Raw genomic sequence first — 24,215 nt, 5'->3', positions numbered from 1 at the left:
TACAGTTCTTAAATCTCAAAAACACTCACCTCCACCAAACTCTTTAGAACGAGATGCAGCACATGATTCAGTAATGTCATTCTCCAAGTGACCAGCTTCATAACACTACAAATAAGTAAAATGCATCATGTTTTACAAAGGAATAGAAAACAAACCCTTTATACTATGTGCCAAAACCTGAACTGTCTATTGCCAAAGATACAGAATCTTGGCTGTTTTTAACAACTAAAGGAACAGTATAATAGTAAAGGGTTGAACAGAGACTTTGTGGGGAAAAGCATCAGATTTGGGGTTTTTTCATGCTCTAAAACTCAAAACCACCACATACTCCGGTGGGGGGACTACGGACAACGACTGGCTTACTCAGAGACTGCCTATATATAAAGCAGATATAGAACACTGCTCTAATTAAAGTGGGAGAGAAAGAGAAAAAGTATGTGCTTATAGACCCACCAGCTCAATTCTGTTCCACACCACCGTGTATTTAAAATCTTCCTTCTTAATGTTATACTTACAGCCACTGGATTTTACACACACTTATTTACTTGATGAATTCTAAATATTAAAAAGCTCAGAATCATAGAAAGTCTTTCTAATTTAAGTTGCTGCAAATTAATATAAATTAAAGCAACACAGAAACTAAAAACAAAACACTTAACATTGGGGATCCCCTGGCGGTCCAGCGGTTGGGACTCCACGCTCTCACTGCCAAGGGCCCCTGGTCAGGGAACTAACTAGGATTCCACAAGCCACGTGGCATGGCCAAAAACAAAAACAAAAAAACAACAAGAAAAACCTTAAACATCAAGAGTAATTCACTACACATTTTATTCCTCTACTACTAATGCTTGCATGAATTAGTTCTATTCCAAGAAAATGTCTTCTCCTACAAGAATAATATTCTTCATCATGACTGTAAAACAAAATTTAGTGGCCACAAAAGTCAATATAATGGATGCTATTCTTGCTATGAAGTTCCCAAAGTCTGAGATTAAAACATGATAAAATGCAGCTGTGAATTTCTGAACACTTATTATATACATTAATAAATCATAACAATGTTCCTCATGTTCAGTGTAGATCAGAGTCTTATGAAGTCAAATAAAATGAAGGAGCAAATGTTAGGTACCTAGTTAAATGGAACAAAACACTAGTAGACAAACCCACAAAATAGACTGCATAATTTAAAGAAAACTACCATCTATATTACTTAGATAACCGATTTATACTTCATTGTTTAACACTCACCCAAAAGCTGTGATGCAAAAACAATCAGAATGTTCCCCAAACTACAGTCAGAGAATGATACAGAAAAAATTCTCATTTCTGATGTCAACAATTTCGTAAGTTAAAATAGAAATAACAGCATGCACATGCACGCACGCACACACACACACCCACACTACACTACATGAATAAAAATCCATCTGCTCTGCTTAGAATATAAAAAGGGACCTCCCTGGTGGTCCAGTGATTAAGACTGTGCTTTTATTAAGATCCCGCATGCCGCGAGGTGCAGCTGAAAAATAATGATAATAATAATAATAAAATATATTTTTTAAAAAACCCACAGAACTCTGTAAGTGACTTGGACGACATGTCAAAGATGCCAGTAACTTACTTTATGCATAATCTGGTAGGATATGCATTAAGTCTGTGCACTCTTAAGTTACCACTACCTCAACAGACAATCCCTCTTTCTCTAACCCCACTGATTGATCCATCCAAAGACAAGGTGTGGCCTGCCTGGTAACCCATGGTGTAGTCCCAAGATGGAGCTGAATCATGGTTTCAACCTGATGGCAAAATATACCTCAAAGTAAGCAGGACCTTAACTGTGAAGTTGACTACGTCAGATAGTAGAACTCACTTCTAAAACAGAAAAGAGGTCATTTTTCTCCAGGGTCCAGGTCTAGCCATCACCAATAATTCTGGCTTTCTCTTGTTCTGGCGCCAAATATGATGCCTATCTCCCTATCAAAAAAAGCTGAAATTCAACAGTGACAGTTATTAATTATATCTAATGCTTAAAGAGACCAAAAATATGAGAGACAGAGAACTGGATAGCTAACAGATTTTTAACTAATGGTTCTAAAACAATTGAACATCCACTTCAAAACTCCATCTCAAAAAATGAAGAACTGTATATAAATCAAAACCATAAAACTCCTAAAAGAAAACACAGAAAGTACATCTCTGTGTTGATGTGGTAGGCAAAGATTTCTTGAAATAGACACAAAATATAAATCATAAAAGAAAAAACAAACTTTAAAAAATTCTTTCTCATGAAAGACTAAGGAAATGAATAGGCAAGCATCAGATTGGGAAAAAACATTTAAAGCACATATATCTGACAAAAGATTTGTATCCCAAATATAAAGGCACTCCTAAAAAAGCAACCATAAAAACAATGAACAGCCCAATCAAAAATATAAGTGTGCTTGAACAGTCGTTTGATAAGATATAGGAATGGCCAGTAAGCACATACTAAGGGGCTCAAAATCAATAATCATTAGGGAATACAAATTAAAAACATGATTAGATATCATTTTATATCCACTAGAATGGCTAAACTTAAAATGACTGACAATCCAAATGCTATTAAAGATGTGGAGCAACTGGAACTCTGATATACCACTGGCGGGAACGTGAAGTTGTACAACCACTTTGGAGAAGTGTTTGGCAATTTCTTTAAAAGGGATATATTCAAAAAAAAAAAAAAAAAAAGGATATATTCATGAGCCAGCAATCCCACCCCTAAGTATTTACACCACCAAGAAAAATGAAAATATATGTACACAAACAGACTCAGAATATTCATACCAGCCTCATGATTAATAGCCCTCAAATGAAAAAAAATGCAAATATGCATCAACAGAAGAAAGGACAAGCAAATTGTACTTGAACTGCTACTGAAATAGCATCCTTGTGGATGTATCTCAAATACATGTGTTGAATAAAAGAAGCCAGTTAACAAAAACAAAACAACATATACGACATTCACGAACAAGCAAAACTAATCTATGGTAATGGAAGTGAGAAAATTTTGCCTCTTGAAGAGATGAGAATGGGGAGTTGAGTGAAAAGGGGAACAAGAAAACTTCCAGGGGTGATAGATATAGAGCATACTTAGTTTGGGTGGTACTTAACATGGTATATACAACTGTCTAGAGCCATCAAACCGAACAATTAAGATCTGTGCATTTTATTGGTGTAAGTTAAATCTCAAAGAGTTCTGGGACACTTTCGCCTATATAAATTAAAATTATCAACTAAATCATGCTTTTTATCCCCTTAGGGAAAAAAATTAACCCACAAACACGACAAGGTAAATTTCAGATTAGAAAACTGCACTTGGCAGAGCAAGGTCATGCAAATTAACACTATATTTTTAAATTTTTTATACAATTTTAAAGGTTATGCTCCATTTACAGTTATTAAAAAACAAATTAACACTATTTTTTCAGTAACCCAGTCCCCAAAACATTGAGGATTCAAAGTTCATCTTATTCCTTCAAATCATTAACTTATATATACCAATTATACCTCCATAAAGGGGCGGGGGGGGATCATTCACTTAACTCTCCTGAATTCTTACTTTCAATGACATTTGCAGCACCTCACCTCTAGCAGTAAGACAACAGCCTCCCGTGACTCACCCTGTACAATACCATTAAATTTATCATCTGATTGCAAATGTCACTTCCACACTCAAAACGTGCAACTGAATCCCAGTTTCCCTGGCCCTTCCCATCTACCTCTGCCAACAATCTTGCACAGTGGCTAAGATTTGAATAATATAAATCCAGGAGAGAAAGCACTGCAAAAGGAGATGACCACAGCCTTACTAGAGTGTGGGGTACAATGAGATGATAGTGAGTTAGAGACACATTGTCACTGAAGGTTGCACAAACTGCAGAGAGTCCGGAGGGCAGAAGATGAGTCTAAGAACAACCAAAAAGTCCATGTCATAAAACTGCTTTGAGAAGAACAAAGGAACTAAAGTACATAATGTGACTCTTTAAATAAGGTATAAAAACATAAATACATTAAATTTTACATTTACAGATGTGTGACTAACAAAAACTAGGGGCCTTAATATAGGATTAAAGGATAGAAGTTTTGCTACAGCTAAGGAAGAATTCCATAAACTCTATTTATGATTTGATTACAATCTGCATTTTTTCTTTAAAGAAAAAGAATTTTTTAAAATAGGAAATCTGTGCAACCTACAACTGAATTTGTAACATATACACTGAGTTACTCCTCAAACACAAAGAGAGCAGGATGTAGCCTAAGGAATCAATGTCCAGTTGTCATCCATTATAGAATTAGAAAATCATTTTCTATTTCCAACTACAATTTAATGATGCCTTCTTGGCTAATGGAAACCAAGTTTGCAAAACTGAAGATCAAGTGTTTCTGCCTGGATTATAGCTGAGCAGACAGGGCAATGGCATAAGAGTAGGTTAGTGGCTTGTAGAGACAGAAGTGAAGTAGAAATCAGGTAAGAGCTCTTGAGCCCAGAAAAGAAATTACAACAAACACAAACTTTACTCAACTGTAAAAGCTTTTCTCATTTTCACTTGAAAAGAAAATCTAAAATCAAGTGATACACATGTCCATACAAATGCAAAACAGCCTCTTAATGTAGGATCTCTCAGATCACCAAGTGTACTCTGACATTCTATAATTTCTATGTATATGTGCACTGATGTCATAAGTATTACTAAAAGATTTGATTTTAAAATCCCCTATTTCCTGGATTCAACCCTATTTTAGAATTGACTAAAATAACATACCTTTTTAGTAAGGCCAAGTTCCCCTTTCTTGGGCATAAATCCAGGGTCTAAATCATTGGATTCAAGAAGTTTCTTAGTTGGTTTTCTCTGACGCTTACTTTCATAATTTCCTGAAATGCATGTATCTTTTCATTAGATGATTTAGAAACTGGGCAGAAGCTACTTTTTAAAAAACCTATATACATACATATATATATATATTTTTCTCATCACCATGTGGGGAGGGACAAGGTAAACATTTATTTATTCTAAAATACTAGTTAACATAAAACAAGAAAATATTTCTCAATACAGACACAAACTAATGTGAGGATGTTCTTATGTCAGAGTGTGTGTGTGTGTGTGTATGCACAATTACTAAAAACCATATATGTTGATACATTTTTTAAAAATCACAAATGAATTAAGGGAGAAATCAAAAGGGCAAAACTCCCTTGAGAGCAATCAATTGGTGGTAAGAACAAAAGGAGAAGTGAGGTAAAATAGAGCCTGAATTCTGGACATAAATAGACCAGGATTAGAATTCTTGTTCTGCTCCTAAATAAGTAAAAGACACTTGTTTGCTTTGTAGGACTGCTCTTATGAATTATATAAAAGAGCCTAATAACAGAGTTTGACACATAATGGGCAATGAGGTGGTAACTATCTTTATTATTCTTTTTTTTTTTTTTTTTTTTCGGTATGCGGGCCTCTCACTGTTGTGGCCTCCCCCGTTGCGGAGCACAGGCTCCGGACGCGCAGGCTCAGCGGCCATGGCTCACGGGCCCAGCCGCTCCGCGGCATATGGGATCCTCCCAGACCGGGGCACGAACCCGTATCCCCTGCATCGGCAGGCGGACTCTCAACCACTTGCGCCACCAGGGAGGCCCTATTATTCTTTTTGATTCCACCTTATTTGATTATGCACAATTGGGATCCCTTTTTAAAGAATAACATCACAAGCTACTGGTGGGAATGTAAAAAAGTTACATCCAAAATTTTCCTTGGCTGACTACAATACTCAAGTCAGAAGGTTACTCCAATATAAAAAAAAAAAAAAAAAGAAAGAAAAGAAAAATGTCAAAAGGTGAATTAGAGACAGTAAGTTTAGATACAATTCTCACCAGGTGACATGTTTATACAGAATGATAAAGTGAAAAGAAATTGGTAATTAACTTCAAGGGAGTATTCACACTCAGCTGCTTGCTATGTGTCAGGTAAATTTCTTTATACATTGCATCACAGTCTCCATTTTATACATCGAGGAAACAAGTTCAGAGGTTAAACAACTTCCCAAGTAACACAAAGACTGGTAAAGTCAGTATCTGAAGTATAATTTTTATGTGTTTACTCCACTAGTATGCAGTGCCCCTCCCCAAAACCCTGTTATCCTGGGTGTTGATTCACACTGTGGTTGAGCAATAATCATGAAGAGCAGTAACACTGTAAAGAAAATAGTTTTTTAAACATACGTCTGCCTGACAGTACACCAATTAATGGTCATTAACTATATCCAATTAGCCAGTATTAGGGATTTCCCAGAATCAAAGTGGGTAGTTTGCTGTACAGAAATACACTACTGGCTTTCCAGCAAAACATACTAAAATCTCCTGCTTCCTCTAATTATACCCACTTACATACTGAGACCCATCCCCATCTTACCTGGTGTTTTAACTAGCAATTCCTCAGACTCAAGGGCAGGCCGTGGAGAGACTTCCGGAGCCACAGGCACAGACAAGGTCAGCTGTGGCAACTCAGCATGTCCACCTCCAAGTTCTGACTGAGCCAAGGGCCCTTCCAAAAACGGAGCCTCCCTTTCAAGAACTGGAGGCTCTTCTTTGGTTGAAATCAAAGAATTCTCATCCACCTGTTTGTTCTGAGCACTAGATCGACACCGGGCTAAAAGGCTTTCCTCTTCACGGCGGGAACTTACCTATGGGCAAAAGATAAACGAGGAATCCATAGGCCAAAGTCATTATAATTTAAGTGTCAAAAAGAATAATGTACTCATAAAGGAATGAAATTCTAACACGTGCTACAAATGGATGAAACTTGAAGACAACACTACACTAACTGAAATAAGCCAGACAAAAAAGGACAAATATTGTATGATTCCACTTATATGAGGTACCTAGAATAGTAAAATTCATAGAGACAGAAAACAGAATGGTAGTTGCCAGGAGCTAAAGGTATGGGGAAGTGGGAAGTTATTTTTTAATAGACACAGAGTTTCAGTTTGGGGCCATGAAAAATTTCTGAAGATAATGGGTAGTGGTGATAATGGTAGTGGTTGCATAACGATGTGGGTGTACTGAATGCCACAGAACTGTACACTAAAAAATGGTTAAAGTTGTAAATTTTATGTTATATATTTTTTACTATAATTTTTTAAAAGGGTAAAAATGTTGTTGGATTGAGATACACTGAAGCTATAAAAATTCATTAAAGCCATAGTGATAATCTAAAAAAAAGAAAAAAAGATTCCCTAATATATCATCGATAAAAGCAGCTAATAATAAACTTCCAAAGTTGGGTTGGTAAATTAATGGGAAAGCAATGCATGCCTTTCATGTATTTCAGTACTATAAAATGACAGATTGACAGATAATATAAGTAGAAGAAATAATAAAATCTGAAAATCTCCATTTTGTAACCCCAAATGAAATTATTCATATAGAAAAGGATCTATAATTGATATTTTTTAAAAAACATCAGGGAAATGGCTGATGGGGAACAGGACATTCTCTTGGAGCCAAAGTAATTATACATATACTGCTGCTTGATCAAAAGAGGTAAAAAGTAAAACATAACTGAAAAGAGAAATCAGTTAGTCACCACGGTGAACTACTGGAGGTTAAATACCTTCCAATGTCATACAACGTATGACACTTACCATGTAACCTAGCCAAAAATGTTTAACTTGAATCTATCAAACTGTTACTTATTAACTACTACCTAAAAGGGAACATAGACACAATCACACAAATCAAGAAGGCAGATACTCTAAATGTGTTGCTCTCATTGCTTACATACGGTCATGAAAAGGGGGGACTGTCCTGGATTTAAGGTGATTTAAGAAATGTAACAACCAGATATAATGTGTAGTCCTAGACTGGATCTTGGTTTGGATAAATTAAATGTAAAGGTTATGAAATAATTGGGGAAATCTGAACATGGATTTGTTATTAGATAAACTGACCTTAATAGATATGACCATGATAAATTGGTTGTGAAGAAAAATATTGTTTCGTAGAGGTGCGTGTTATTTAGGGACGTGGAATCAAAATATCTCTAACTTACTTTAAAATACTTTGAGTTCAAAGAAATTGAATTTAAAAATAAAGCATATAAGGTATTATAACATTTGTTTACAGAATTAGGATCATACTATTCTTTTTAATACCCTGTATTTTTTACTAAACATTTTATCATAACAATATTCCTAAATCATTAAATACATTTTGAAAGCAAAGGGGGAAAATATACTATATATACACACACTATACACACATAGTACATAGACTCATTACATTTCCTGTATAACTAGTACAGGCTAAGTACTGTGCCAGAAGCTGGAAATAAAAAACTGAAAAACAAGATCCCTGTTAAGGAAATTATTGTCCCATGAAGATAAAATATGATATTGAAGGGAAAATTGCAGTATCCTAAAAGAACTGATGAAAGGTTATTGAAATGGTGGAATGTACCTTGTGCACCTGTTCCTGTACCTTCTTTTGTTTTTTCTTAGGAGCAAATATCTGATCATATTCTTCTGTATATTCCAGAAGCCACTTGCTTGGCTTCCTAAGGCGTTTCTTCTCTGACCGCATAGCTAAAAGAGGAGAAACAAGTTCAGTATTAACCAAAAAGTTAGAGGGAAACCCAACGCTTTCATGCAACTATCTCTGTGCTTCCAAAGGTACAGAAACAGGAAACTCACAAAAACACTATGGCTATTTGCTATGGTTTATCCTATGCAAAATTTGGGAGAAAGGAGACTTTTGTTGCTCTATCCACACACAGCCCATCCGAAATTAAACTGAAACTAGTGTCCTACAGTGACAAAGCTAACATTAAAATATGGATTCTAAATCAGGTAAATTCATAAAAAACACAATGAATTAACATTTTAAATAACATCTCTCTGGACTCTCTGGACTATGCAGAATATTGGATGAACAGATGATAGAATATTTACCTAATCAGCACTACCACATGAATTTCAAAAGCATTTTACATATACTTTATATCATGGTTATAGTGAGTTTCACATTAGAAACATCAAAAATATATAATTAATAATAATGTATACCATTATATCAATAACATTAAAAAAATGTATGCCATGTATGCCAAAGACAGAAAAGATAAAATAGAATATAGAATTTTGGATACTTTCTTAAAATAAAACAACAACAAACAAACAAAAAAACAACTCTTGTCATGTTTTATGATCAAAGTATCATGCCATTTTTCCTTGAATTAATAGTGAAACAAATATCTATTACTAATTTCCCTAAAAACTTCATCCCAGTTTTAATATACTTAACATGCTATAATCATTTTACTATACTGTAAACTCTTTGGGAACAGAGCCTAATGCCTACAGAACGCAGGACACAATCTACTCAAGAGGGCAGGAGTATTTCATCATGTGATGACCTCAGAGAAAGCTATTCCTGCCTCATTTGAATGTGGCAATACTGGTGTTCTCTCAATAAAAGAAACACAAAAGTAGAGACCAAGAAGGAAAGGTTACAGGCTCAGCAAGCTTGGCAAAGGCTCTTACTCCCTAACACATATGGAAACAAGCCATAAAAGCTTCATTAGGACAAGATGTAGAAAAGAATTTTTTACTAATTCTAACTGCTGTAATTTCACATTAGTAAACAGTAGTAACACATCATTTAGTTTATTTCAAGTTAATGTAAAAGGAGGTAAAAACTTAGAACCACATAAAAACCTGAACATGGATTTTTATAGCAGCTTTATTCAAAACTGTCAAAACTTGGAAGCAACCAAGATGTAGGTGAATGGATAAATACATTCTGGTACATTCAGACAATAGATTATTATTCAGCACTGAAAAGAAATGAGCTATCAAGTCATGAAAAGACATGGAGGAACCTTAAATGTGTATAACCAAGTGTAAAAAGCCAATCTAGGGCTTCCCTGGTGGCGCAGTGGTTGAGAGTCTGCCTGCTGATGCAGGGGATGCGGGTTTGTGCCCTGGTCTGGGAGGATCCCACATGCCGCGGAGCGGCTGGGCCTGTGAGCCATGGCCACTGAGCCTGCGTGTCCGGAGCCAGAGCCTGTGCTCCGCAACGGGAGAGGCCACAACAGTGAGAGGCCCGCGTACCGCAAATAAATGAATGAATGAATGAATGAATGAATGAATAAATAAATAAATAAATAAATATCAAAAAAGCTGAATCAACCCCAAATGTTCACCAACTGATAAGTGGATAAGTAACATGTGGTATATCCACACACTAGAATACTATTCAACAATAAAAACTCCCTCTCTCTACACAAACACACACACACACACACACACACACACACACGTGTGTGTGTGTATATATATATATAAAAATAAAATTCCCCACCCCTAGCTCTTGCCTTACCTCATATATGTTACAGGGTCTGGCCCAGCACACAGGAACTAAAGACCCTGACACAGGATACCCAGGACCAAGGGTGCTAGGCCTGAGGTAAAGGACTCAGAGCATTGGGGACAGTTAAGGATGGAGGAATGCAGCACCCAGGGTAGTCAGCGTGGGAACCCAAGACATTGGGCGCAACTAAAGGAAGGCAAGGGTTGGGGAGCAGGGGACAGGTAAGCAGAGCCATCCACGTCTTGAGGCCAGGGTGCCCAAGGTGCTAGGTGCACAGAATATAGGGTCCCGAAGACACAGGGAGTCAGAAAGTGGGATGTTCTAGGCATGGGGTACCCTAGATGTGGGATTTTATTGCACGGGGTGCAGAGAAAGGTGGGGTGCCCAGGCACAGGATGCACAGGACATGGGGTATCAAAGGCACAAGGCATGCTTAGCATGGGAGTCCCGAAGTACAAGATAGGATGTGCAAAGTGAGGAGCACCCTGGGAATAAGAAGTATGACATCTGGGACATGGGTACCAACCCATATGGTGCTGGACACATGGCCATAAAGAACAAGATACTGCCACATGCCATGATATAAATAAACCACAGACACATTATGCTAACTGAAAAGACCAAGACACAAAAGATCACACATTGTATGGTTACATTAATATGAAACGCCCAGAAAAAGCAAATCTACAGAGATAGAGAGTAGACTAGTGGTTGCCTGGGACTAACTATAAATGAGATAGCATGATCTTAAGGGAGTGGTGTAATATTCTAAAACTGATTTATGGGGATGGATGCAGAACTCAGTAAATATACTGAAAAACATTTGTTGAACACTTAAAGTGTGTGAATTTTGTGGTATGTAAATTATACCTTGAGTAAGTTTTCTTCTTTTCTTCAAAACAGTGATGTTTCCCAGAAAACAAGAGTACTAACAGCAACATCACTCTGCCCATACAGCTTATTAGCCCCTGTCATACCCCTACTCCCCTAGTTCTGGGACCTCAGAGGCAAAAGAACTTAAGGTGGGGAAAAAAGGCAAAAACCCAAACAACTCTTCATAATAATGGTTACTCAGCCCAAATTTCCTGTTGAAAGCAAATAAAAATGCTGTATAAAGTCTTTAAAAAACCACCTTAGGGACTTCCTGGTGGCGCAGTGGTTAAGAATCCGCCTGCCAATGCAGGGGACATGGGTTTGAGCCCTGGTCCAGGAAGATCTCACATGCCGTGGATTAACTAAGCCTGTGCACCACAACTACTGAGCCTGCGCTCTAGAGCCCGTGAGCCACAACTACTGAACCCATGTGCCACATCTACTGAAGCCTGTGCACCTAGACCCCGTGCTCCACAACAAGAGAAGCCACTGCAATGAGAAGCCAGCACACCACAACGAAGATTAGCCCCTGCTCACCACAACTAGACAAAGCCCGTGCACAGCAACGAAGACCCAATGCAGCCATAAATAAATAAATAAATAAATTTATTTAAAAAAATTTAAAAACCACCTTAAAAGAAGCAAAAAACTGACAAAATTGTAAAGAACCACAAACCAAAAACTAATGGAAAGTAATAACCCAGGGAAACAAGTAGAGCCCTGAAACTGATTTTGTCCTGAGGGCTTTTTGGCCATCCTGTTAGGAGGCGGAAGTTTAACGGAGACTAAACTTTGGCCTCAAAGGGCTCTATCCTCAGAGTTACGGTGAAACAGAAGTAAACCACGTCACAACCCCCAGGAGACCACAAGGAAAGGTGCCTCAGCACAAAGTAAAAGGGGAGCAGGAGTGAGAACAAGTCCTTGAGAAATTGTGACTGGTCCTCCTGTGGATTTGCAGCCTGATGGGCCAGGAAAATTCAAGCCCCCATAAGAAAACTGTAAATTAATATATACATGTTAATAGAATAAACAGGAATAATCAACTCAATAGGCATAGAAAAAACATCTGAAAAACTAAACGAACTGGTACAGAAGGGAACTTTCTCAACCTGAAAGGCCACCTATCAAAATCATAGTTAAATGGTTAAAAACCAGCTGCTTTCCCCCTAAGATCAGGAGCAACACAAGGATGACTGTTCACTCTACTTAGCCTCAACAATGAACTGAAGGATCTAGCTAGGGCAATCAGGCAAGAAAAAGAAATAAAAGGCATCCAGATTGGAAAGGATGAAGTAAACCTATCTCTTTTGGGCCTCCCTGGTGGCGCAAGTGGTTGAGAGTCCGCCTGCCGATGCAGGGGATACGGGTTCGTGCCCCGGTCTGGGAGGATCCCATATGCCGCGGAGCGGCTGGGCCCGTGAGCCATGGCCGCTGAGCCTGCGCGCAGGCTCCAGTGAGAGGCCCGCATACCGCAAAAAAAAAAACAAAAAACTATCTCTTTTGGCTGATGGTGTGATCATGCACATAGAAAATCCTAAGGAATTCACAATAAAATGATTAGAGCTAAAATATGAGTTCAACAAGGTTGCAACACATAAGATCAATATATAAAAATCAACTGTATTTCTATATACTAGCAATGGGAAATCCAAAAATGAAATTAAGAGAACAACTTTATTTATAATAGTGTCGAAAAAGGTTAAAATACTTAGGAATAAAGTGAACAAAAGAAGTGCAAGACTTCTACACTGAAAACTACAAAACGTTGTTGAAAAAGATCAAAGACAGCCTAAATTAATGAAGAGCCATCCCTTGTTCATAGTTTGGAAAACTTAACATTGTTACAGTGCCAACACTGCCCAAACTGACCTACAGATTCAGCACAACCCCTATCTAAATTCCAGCTGGCTTTTTGGCAGAAAAGATAAGAAGCTCCTAAAAGAAATACAGAAATGCAAAGCTGAAACAATCTTGAAAAAAGATGAAGTTGGAGGACTCGCACTTTCTGATTTCAAAGCTACAATAATTAATTACTACAAAGATTAAGACTTTGCGGTACTGGCATAAAGACACACATACATATCAATAAAAAATAACTGAGAGCCCAGAAATAAACCATCACATTTATGGTCAAAAGATTTTCAAACAGGGTGCCATGACCATTCAGTGGTGAAAGAATACCCTTTTCTACAAATGGTGCTTAGACAACTGGATTAGGCAATGGGTACTTAGGTATGACACCAAAAGCACAAGGAACCAAAGAAAAAACAGACAAACCAGACTTCATCAAAATTAAGAACTTCTGGGCTTCAAAATATATAATCAAGAATATAAAAGGTAAACCCACAAAACAGGAGAAAGTATATGCAAATCATATCTAATAATGGACTTATATCTAGACCATGTAAAGAATTCTTACAATTCAATAATAAAAAGACAAATAGCCCAATTAAAAAACAAGCAAAGGGGACTACCCTGGTGGCGCAGTGATTAAGAATCCGCCTGCAGGGCTCCCCTGGTGGCGCAGTTGTTGAAAGTCCACCTGCCGATGCAGGGGACATGGGTTCGTGCCCCGGTCCAGGAAGATCCCACATGCCGCAGAGCGGCTGGGCCCGTGAGCCATGGCCGCTGAGCCTGCGCGTCTGGAGCCTGTTGCTCCCACAACGAAAGAGGCCACAACAGTGAGAGGCCCGTGTACCGCAAACAAAACAAAACAAACAAACAAACAAACAAAAAGAATCCGCCTGCCAATGCAGGGGGCACGGGTTCGATCCCTGGTCTGGGAAGATCCCACATGCCGTGGAGCAACTAAGCATGAGCACCACAACTTCTGAGCCCACGTGCCACAACTACTGAACATTCTGGCAGTTCCTCAAAACTTATACATATAATTACCAAATGACCCAGGAATTCCACTCCTAGGTGTACAGTAAAAATAAAAACACATCCACACAAAACACTGCACACAAATGTTCATAACAGCATTATTCATAAAGGTCAAAAAGTAAAAACAATCCAAATGTTGATCAGTTGATGAAAGAATAAATAAAACATGGCTTATTTGTATACTGGAATATTATTTGGCATTAAAAAGGCATGAAGCAAGAGCAGACAACAGCAAGCTGGCAGAATAGAAAGTTCCCACATTATTTCCCTCACAGAGATACCAAACTAACAATATATGCATCAAAATACCTTTATGAGTACTCTAGAAATCAGTTAAGAAGTTACAATACCCCAGGGCAGGTGCAAAGCCAAGAACAACAGCACTGAAATGGATTACAAGAGCCAATTCACTTTATCTGAGATTGCCACTCAGAAAGCAAGCACAGCTGAGCTCCCCCTCAAAGCTGGGGAGTGGAGGTGGGGATGTTCAACATTCCAGCTTTTCATAGGGCTGCCCAAGGGGCCGGTTTCTGTCTAACCTGACTGGGAGCACAAACAGAAGCCACACAGTTTGGACTCCTGGGGGCACTGAAAACAAATGAAAGAGTGGGCAGCATGTTGTGGAACCAGAGGGCCTGTAGTGACACAGATGGAGGCCAGCAGGGCTTGGTAAGACTGGGAGAAGGCACTCAACTCTTGGCTTCTCTCTACAAAGGGAGGGAAAGAAGGGAGCATTTGGCAATCCAGATTTTTAGAAAACTGCCCAAGGGACTAGTATCTGTTTTGCCTGCTTCTGGGAGCTGACAGAGAGCCAAACATGCTTCAGATACCTAGGCACCACTGAGAATTAAAGAGAGTGAGAAAGCTTGTTGCAGTAGCAATGGCTAACCTGCAGTACTGCAGAAAAACACTAGAAGAAGCAAGAGATTATGAGCTCCTGAAAAAGAAATGGACAAACCTCTCTAAGTAGGAAATTACACAATTAGGAAATTACACACACAAGCCCAGAGAAGCCCATCCTCCAAAAAAGGTTCCAGAGGTCCCCAGAATCTCTAGCCAAGCTGATTGGTGAGTCTTCCCCTGTATGAAGCCAGTGTCAAACTCATAAAACTCAGGGGAAGGGGACTTCCCTGGTGGTTCAGTGGTTGAGACTCCGAGCTTCCACTACAGGGGACACGAGTTCAATCCCTAGTTGAACTAAGATTCCTGCATGCTGCGCGGCACGGCCCAAAACAAAGAAAAAAACCAAAAAATTCAGGGGAAAAAACTCATGAAGTACATGAGGAAACTAGGAAACATGGCCCAAAGGATCAAAATAAATCTCCAGAAACTAACAGAGATCTATGAATTATGGGAAAGAATTCAAAATAATTGTATTAAGGAAGCTCAATGATCTACAAGAAAACACGGATAACTATAAGAAACCATGAAAACAGTAACATGAACAACTGAGAGTATCAACAAGACAGAAACTATAAAAAGGAACCAAACAAATTCTGGAGCTAAAGGACATAATAACTGAATTGAAAATTTCAATAGAGAGATTAAACAACAGACTTAAGTATAGGACAGGATCAGCAAACTCAAACAAGTCATTTGAAATTATCAAGTCAGAGAAGAAAAAAAATGAAGCAAACCAATACACACATTATGAGAGTTCCAAAAGGAGGAGAGAATTTGAATAAATTATGGTCAAAATGTTCCCAAATCTGAAAAAGGAAATGGGGCATCCCATATCAGAAGCTGAAGATCTCCAGCCAGAATGAACTCAAAGAGGCCCACGGTGAGACACATTATAACCAAATTATCAAAAGACAAAGACAAAGAGAATCTTGAAAGAAGTGAGAAAAGCAACTAGTCAAGGACAAGGGAACTCACATTAGATTATCAGTGGAAACCTTACAGGCCAGAAGAGAGTGGTATGATATATTCAAAGTGCTAAAATTTAAAACTTCCAACCAAGATTACTAATCTGGAAAACTGTCCTTCAAAAATGAAGATGAAATGAATTTTCTAAGACAAAAGCTGGGACATCCCTGGTGGTCCAGTGGTAAAGAATCCGCCTTCCAATGCAAGGGACACGGGTTCGATCCCTGGTCAGGGAACTAGGATCCCACATACTGCAGGGCAACTAAGCCCAAGCGTAACAACTACTGAGCTCAAGCACCTCAACGAGAGAGCCCGTGTGCCACAACTACAGAGCCCACGCACCACAACTAGAGAGAGAAACCCCACACACCACAACTAGAGAGAAGTCTGGTGCCACAATGAAGAGCCTGAGTGCCACAACTAAAGATCTCACATGTCTCAACAAAGACCCTGCATGCCACAACTAAGACCTGACGCAAACTTCCCTGGTGGCGCAGTGGTTAAGAATCCACCTGCCAATGCAGGGGACATGGGTTCAAGCCCTGGTGAGGGAAGATCCCACATGCCATGGAGCAACTAAGCCCGTGTGCCACAACTACTGAGCCCACGTGCCACAACCACTGAGCCCACGTGCCACAACTACTGAAGCCCGCATACCTAGAGCCCGTGCTCTGCAACGAGAGAAGCCACTGCAATAAGTCTGCGCACCGCAACAAAGAGTAGCCCCCGCTCGCTGCAACTAGAGAAAGCCTGCGCACAGCAACAAAGACCCAGAGCAGCCAAAAAATAAAATAAATTAATTTTTTTAAAAAAAGGACCTGACACAGCCAAAACTATAAATTAAATAAATACTTTTTTAAAAAAATGTAAAACAGGGCTTCCCTGGTGGCACAGTGGTTCGGAGTCTGCCTGCCAATGCAGGGGACACGGGTTCGAGCCCTGGTCTGGGAAGATCCCACATGCCGCGGAGCAACTAAGCCCGTGTGCCACAACTGCTGAGCCTGTGCGTCTGGAGCCTGTGCTCTGCAACAGCAGAGGCCGTGACAGTGAGAGGCCCGCACACCGCGATGAAGAGTGGCCCCCGCTCGCCGCAACTGGAGAAAGCCCTCGCACAGAAACGAAGACTCAACACAGCCAAAAATAAATAAATAAATTTACAAAAAAAAAAAAAAAAAAGATTAGATTTAAAAAAAAAAAAAATGTAAAACAAAAGCTGAGTTCATAACCACTAGATCTGCTTTACAAAAAAATGCTGAAGGGAGTCCTAAAAGTTGAAACAAAAGGCCATTGGGGGGCTTCTCTGGTGGTGCAGTGGTTGAGGGTCCGCCTGCCAATGCAGGGGACACGGGTTCGTGCCCTGGTCCGGGAGGATCCCACATGCCGCAGAGCAGCTGGGCCCGTGGGCCATGGCCGCTGAGTCTACATGTCCGGAGCCTGTGCTCTGCAATGGGAGAGGCCACAGCAGTGAGAGGTCCGCGAACCGCAAAAAAAAAGAAAAGAAAAAAAAAAAAAGCCATTAGGCAGCAACACCAAGGCATGTAAAATAAAAATAGCTGATAAAGGTAAATATATAGACCAATACAATACTTTAATTCTATAATGGTGGCATATAAAGCACTTTTAAGTCTGGTATTGAATTTAAAAGACAAAAACATAATAACTATAATTATAAAACTATGTTAATGAATACACGTAATTTGTGACATCAGTAACAAAGTGGGAATGGGGAGATGTAAAAGAGTAGAGTTTTTGTACACAATTGAAGTTACATCGTTACCAGCTCCAAACAGTTTGCTATAACTATAAAATGTTTTATGTAAGCCCCATGGTAACCACAAAGAAAATGCCTACAGAAGATAAAATCAGAAAGAAATCAAAGTATATCAATATAAAAAAATCAAAGACATACAAAGGAGGGCTGCAAGAGAGATAGAGGGACAAATTAGCTGCAAAACAGAAAACAATTAAAATGGCAATAAGTCCTTCCCTGTCAATAATTTCCTTGAATGTAAATGGGTTAAACTGCTCAATCAAAAGACATAGCGTGGCTAAATGGACTGAAAAAAACAAGATACAACTATATTCGTTCTACAAGGTAACATCACCTTAGATGTAAAGACATATGTAGACTAAAACCAAAAGGATGAAGGATATTACATGCAAACGAGAGCAGAGGTAGCCATAATTGGAAAAAATAGACTTGAGCCAATACTATCTCTAGAGGCAAATAAGGACATTATATAATGATAAAAGAATCAATTTACCAGGAAAATAAACAATTATAAACATATTTTAAAAGATAACAATCATAAACAATCAAAAATAAATATGTATGTATCATCAGAACACACAAATATATGAAGCAAACACTAACAGAAATGACAGGAGAAACAGAGAGTAAAACAATAACAGTAGAGTTTAGGGACTTCTCTGGTGAAACAGTGGCTAAGACTCCACGCTCCCAACGCAGGGGGCCCAGGTTCGATCCCTGGTCAGGGAACTAGATCCCATATGCATGCTGCAACTAAGAGTTCCCATGCCACAACTAAGGAGCCCGTGAGCCACAACTAAGACCTGGTGTAACCAAAATAAATAAATAAATAAATAAATATTTTTAAAAAAGAGTTTAATACTCCACTTTCAATAATGAAGAGAACAACCAGACAGAAGATCAACATGAAAAACAGAGAACTTGAACATCACTGTAGACCAACCTGACCTAACAGTCAAATACAGAACACTCAACCTTATAGCAGCAGAATACCCATTCTTCTCTAACACACAGGGAACATTTTACAAGATAGATCACATAATAGATCACAAAACAAGTCTTAACAAATTTAAAAATACTGAAATCATACCCAGTATCTTTTCCAATCACAATGGAATAAAATTAAAAATGAAGAGCAGTTGGGAAATAAAAAATTCACAAATATGTGGAAATTAACACTCTTGAACAACAAATTGGTCAGAGAAGAAATCTCCTCCCTCAAATTAGAACATACTCTGAGACAAATGGAAACAATAACACAATATACTAAAACTTATGGGATGTAGCAAAAAGAAGTACTAAAAGGGAAGTTTACAGCACGAAGTACATACATAAAGAAAAAAGAAAGATCTCAAATCAACAACCTAACTTTACACTCAAGGAATAAGAAAAAGAATAAGCACAAAGTTTATTTGCAAAGGGAAAGAAGTAATAAATATTAGTGCAGAAATAAACAAAATAGAGAATTTAAAAAAAATACAAACAAAACTAAGAGTTTGTTTTTTAAAGATCAACAAAATTGGGCTTCCCTGGTGGCGCAGTGGTTGAGAGTCCGCCTGCCGATGCAGGGGACACAGGTTCGTGCCCCGGTCCAGGAAGATCCCACAGGCCGCAGAGCGGCTGGGCCCGTGAGCCATGGCCGCTGAGCCTGCGCGTCCGGAGCCTGTGCTCTGCGGCGGGAGAGGCCACAACAGTGAGAGGCCCGCGTACCGCAAAAAAAAAAAAAAAGATCAACAAAATTGACAAGCCTTTAGCTAGATGGAGAGAGCGAGGGAGACACATAATGAAAACTAGAAATTAGAGAAGACATTTCAATGGAAGCCACAGAAACAGAATTTTAAGAGACTACTATGAACAATTATACGCTAACAAATTGGATAACCTACAAGAGTTGGATAAATTTCTAGAAACATGCAATCCACCCAGACTCAATCATGAAGAAATAGAAAACCTGTGGTAAGGAGATTAAATCAGTCATCAAAAACTTCCCAAGAAAGAAGAGCCCCAGGATCAGATGCCTCCACTAGAGAATTCTACCAAGAATTTAAATAAGAATTAATGCCGAGCCTTCTCAAACTCTTCCAAAAAATGGAAGAGGGGGGAGCCAGACAAATACACGCTAAAAAAAAAAAAAAAAAGACATACCAATATCCCTTATGAACACTTATGCAAAAATTCTCACCAAATTAGCAAACTGAATTCAACAGCAGCACTTAAGTTCGTGCCCTGGTCCAGGAGGATCCCACATGCCACGGAGCAACTAAGCCCATGTGCCACAACTACTGAGCCTGCACTCTAGAGCCTGCGAGCCACAACTACTGAGCCCAAGTGCCACAACTACTGAAGCCTATGCGCCTAGAGCCCATGCTCTGCAACAAGAGAAGCCACCCAATGAGAAGCCCATGCACCACAACAAAGAGTAGCCCCTGCTTGCCGCAACTAGAGAAAAGCCTGCGCGCAGCAACAAAGACCCAACACAGCCAAAAATATTAAATAAATAAATAAATAAAAGTAATTAAAAACGAAAAAAACAATATGATATTACCATAAAGACAAACATATGGATAATGGAACAAAACAGAGAGCCCAGAAACGAACCCTTACACGTATGGTCAAGTTATCTTTGACAAGGGTGCTAAGACTACACAATGCAGAAAAGATAGTCTGTTCAATAAATGGTGTTATACAACAATGTGCATACAGTTAATACTGTAATATACACTTTAAACTTGTTCAGAGGGTGAATTCATGTGTTTTTTACCACAATAAAAATAAAGCATTGATACACATGCTAAGTAAAAAAAACAAAGTATCACATATTGTATGATTCCATTTACACGAAATGTACAGAACAGGCAAATCTATAGATAGGGGAGAAATGAAGGGAGATTGATAAAGGGTACACGGTTTCCTTCTGGGGTGATGCAAATGTTCCAAAATTAATCATGTTTATGGATGCACAAGTCTCTGAGTATACTAAAAAACCACTGAAGTATAAACTTTCAACAGGTGAATTTTATGGTCAGTGAACTATGTTTCAATAAAGCTGTTAGAATCTACTATGGTAAACAACATTGAAAACTTATGTTTAAGGAAAGTCAGTTTTATCCTCAATAACAATATTGTATAATATTATATTTTGAAAGACTCCTGCTGTTTTCCTTCTGCTGCTAAGGAAGGATACCCTGGTACTTCAGATTTTTAAAAATGTATTCTCAAACCTCATTCCAGAAGGGATGCAAGACATCTAAGGCCTTCAAATAAGTACTACAGAACACTTACATTTTTTCAAAAGCACGTCCCCTTTGTCTACATAACAGGAGGACCTTCCTTAAGTTGTAGTCCAAGAGAGTCTGACGTTCAATAAAATCTATTTGCTTTCTGTAAACTAACTAGATTTTAGTCTTGGGCTCAGAGCCTCTCAAATACTTATAATACCAAACTGAGTCCCCAAAAGTTCACAGATTTAAAAAGGTAGGAAATGGGGAGCAGGAACAAAATATTCTTGAGACTTACTAAGAGCAAAAGAAAAAAAGAGCTTCTTGGTAAAACAATTTCTGAAAGTATATGGAAACCTGGTCCTCAAAATTCAGACCCTTCTACATAAAGTCCTTTCTTCACTTCAAGTGATAATCCTTCCCTCCCAACTTACACTTAGGCCTTCCATGAAAACAGACCAACTTCAGAAGGGTATCATTATCATCACTTCCTCTAGTCCCTTTCTTTCACAGTCAGGAGTCCTTACCTGGTTCAGGGAGCTCAGGCTGAGGGGTCAAACTGGGAATTCCTGGCTCCTTTTCCACCTCTTCATTGCTGGCATTGGATTTATCACAAACTTTCAACCGTGGCCCAGCTGAATCTAAGCAGTCGGCATGATTTGGATCTGTCAGTGCATCCTCTAGTATGTTCGTCGAAGGAGGAGGTCTCTGTTCTGGGAACTCATCTCCCTTCTTTACAGGGTCAGCAGGAAGCAAGACCCCAAAGGCACCCTCAGAGTTTTCTTTCTCCCTAAATCTGTTAGTGCGCTTACGAGGTTTAGTGCGCCTTTGGTTTAAACGCTGCCACCGCTTTTTAGGCACCACTTGATTTACACTAGTGGGTTCATCATTCTCACTAATCATTTCAGACTCCAGCTCTGTCCCTTTTCTGTTTTCAAAAGAGGGGTCTTTTTCAGGAACTTTATCAGGGTCAGACTGGTTGACTTTATTATCAAAATTAACACTGGAAAAATGGGTACCATCTTCACTTGTTAAATGGCCCATTAATTGAAGGGGTTCTTCTTTACCAGGGTCTTCTGCCTCACCTCTGGAGGAGCTATTCTCTGAACCCCTACTCTCTCTGTCTCCCTGCAGTGCAGCCTCAAGAGTCACAGCTGGAAGCTGGTTCAGTTTTCTTTTGCGCTCTGTCTTTAAGGCTTTACGGTTCACTGTGTTCTTTCCCATCTGGGTTGAAAAACCATCTCGTAATTTGGATGGCTTTGATCGACCACAGTTGCGCCTAGTAATACAGTTTGAACGATTTTTGCCAGAAGCAGGGAGGTCTCTTTTATCGGACACCAAGCCAGGTAGGGAGGTAGATAACTCCCCAGACAGTGCAGAGTCACCCCCACTAGGGCTAGGACGGACTGGATCCTGAGTGCCATCTCCATTTTTTTCTGAATTGTGAGTGGAACCTCCTGAAACCAAGACCTTAGAAGCCCCCACAGGACTACTGGTAGAACAGTCCCCAAGACCAGGACTCCGGTAAGAGACCAAGTTCTGAGCAGTCATTAACCGTTGCTCCTTGGTCTTACTATCATGCATATCTTTCAACATCATTAGTAATGTACTGAATTTGTAGTCTGGTTCAATAGGTATATGATTCTGACCAGAGGCAGAAGAAAAAAGTAATGGTTTTGATGGCTTTGACATTCCGGAGTCACTGACATCTTCACTTAAGGATCTATAAGAGAGTTCTTTCAACTCTGACAGAACGTGTTTCACCACTGCTGTTTCTATGTCACTCGAATCCCTGGTTTTCTCATGCATGTTGCTCAGTAGTTTTAGCCCATCCACTTTCCCACTTTTGGAAATGCTGGCCAAAGGAGAGCCTTTGGTATCAGAAGAGCAGCATTTCAAACTGCAGTCCTCATCTGCAACAGGCGGTTCTACTACAACTGGGTTTTCTTTATGTTTGCACTTGATACTTCGGATCTTGGGCTGTTTGCTTTTCGAATGTAACAGAGCTTGATTTGTAGCCCCACCTTTTATTACTGAGTTCTCACTGGAAATGCTTGATGGTGTGTTAAATTTTGGAGAAAGACCATCATTTCTAAAATCTGATTGGGGTTTTCGGACAAGAGTTGATACTTTAAGATCAGAGAGATTAACCTGAGACGTCTCAGTTCCAGGCTCTACTGTCTTGGTACAATCCATCAAGTGGTCTGCGTGTGAGTTAGTAATGAGGGTCTTCTGCTTTGCTTTTACCTTAGTGTTTGTGGCAGGATACCTAGAATACTTTACCTTTTCATTTTTCTGCACAGGTAACATGTTCTCTGTTCTATCGAAAGCATCTGCAATTTCAAGGACACTGTTATCAGACTCTGAACTATGATCTATGGGATCCAGATCACTGCTTCCATCATCATCAGAAGTGGTACAGATACTAATGGAATCACTTCGCTTTTCTTCATCACCTGCTCCAATATAGCAGAGCTGCACTTTTGAACTACACACCAGACCTCGCTGGAGTTTCTTCTTCTCCCCAGAACGTTTAGAGAGCAAGGCACCCTCAGACAAGCCCAGTAAAGAGTCACAATTTGAAGTCTCAAATTCTTTCTTTGCAGTGTTTTTTGCACAAGAAGAAAATAGGAAACTTCCTGGGGCAGAGCTGGGCCCTGTGAGGCTGTTTGCTATCCGGGAAAGTTCATTAGAGGCCTGCTTATCAGACACATCCCCAGAAATAAAGTTTAGGCCAAGGTTCTCTGGAATCTTTCCCCTCCGTTCTTCCTTATGTGCTTCAAATTGCATGTGGCCCTTTTTCACACTAGTCCTTTTTGGATTATCAGAGCTCTTTCTGGCTAGAGACTTAGCACAAGGTTTTTCCTTCTCATCTGCAGAATGTTCAGAGTCAAAAGCCAGAGATTTCAAGCAGCCATTAAGCAACAGGTCATGTTCTGATTCAGGGTCATTTGTACAGTCCTCAAACGGCATATCCTCCTCACTGTCCAACTTGAGTGAACTGGTGACACATTTTCGGTTCTTCGACCCTTTGGGAACATCATACTGCTCAGCAAGACCAACACTGGCTTCCCATTTACTCAAAATTTTCTGAGGAACCTTAAATTTAAAGAGAAAAAGATTATCACTAGTCTAAGAAATAGAAGGGGAAACAGGGAGATGTCAGTGAACACCTCTCTAATCAGAAGCTTTTCCAAGC

The 24,215-nt window shown here is 39.2% G+C and overlaps 1 protein-coding gene across 4 annotated transcripts in view; it reads right to left on the bottom strand.

Moving 5' to 3' along the window:
* NSD1 (nuclear receptor binding SET domain protein 1) overlaps positions 1 to 24,215 on the bottom strand; it is a 132,815-nt gene that overhangs the window by 50,653 nt on the left and 57,947 nt on the right. For all 4 annotated transcript variants that reach the window (XM_060094867.1, XM_060094865.1, XM_060094866.1 and 1 more), the window contains exons 5-9: positions 21,544 to 24,115; positions 8,489 to 8,613; positions 6,444 to 6,714; positions 4,803 to 4,912; positions 30 to 105 (exon numbers count right to left, since the gene is read on the bottom strand). In XM_060094867.1, the coding sequence (XP_059950850.1) occupies positions 30 to 105; positions 4,803 to 4,912; positions 6,444 to 6,714; positions 8,489 to 8,613; positions 21,544 to 24,115 (3,154 nt within the window). The remainder of the gene's footprint in view (positions 1 to 29; positions 106 to 4,802; positions 4,913 to 6,443; positions 6,715 to 8,488; positions 8,614 to 21,543; positions 24,116 to 24,215) is intronic.

Source organism: Mesoplodon densirostris, chromosome 3 (genome assembly GCF_025265405.1).
Source record: "Mesoplodon densirostris isolate mMesDen1 chromosome 3, mMesDen1 primary haplotype, whole genome shotgun sequence".
In the NCBI taxonomy this organism is placed as follows: domain Eukaryota; kingdom Metazoa; phylum Chordata; class Mammalia; order Artiodactyla; family Ziphiidae; genus Mesoplodon; species Mesoplodon densirostris.
Note: the sequence above shows the minus strand (reverse complement) of the source record. Positions and strands in the feature narration are given on the sequence as shown.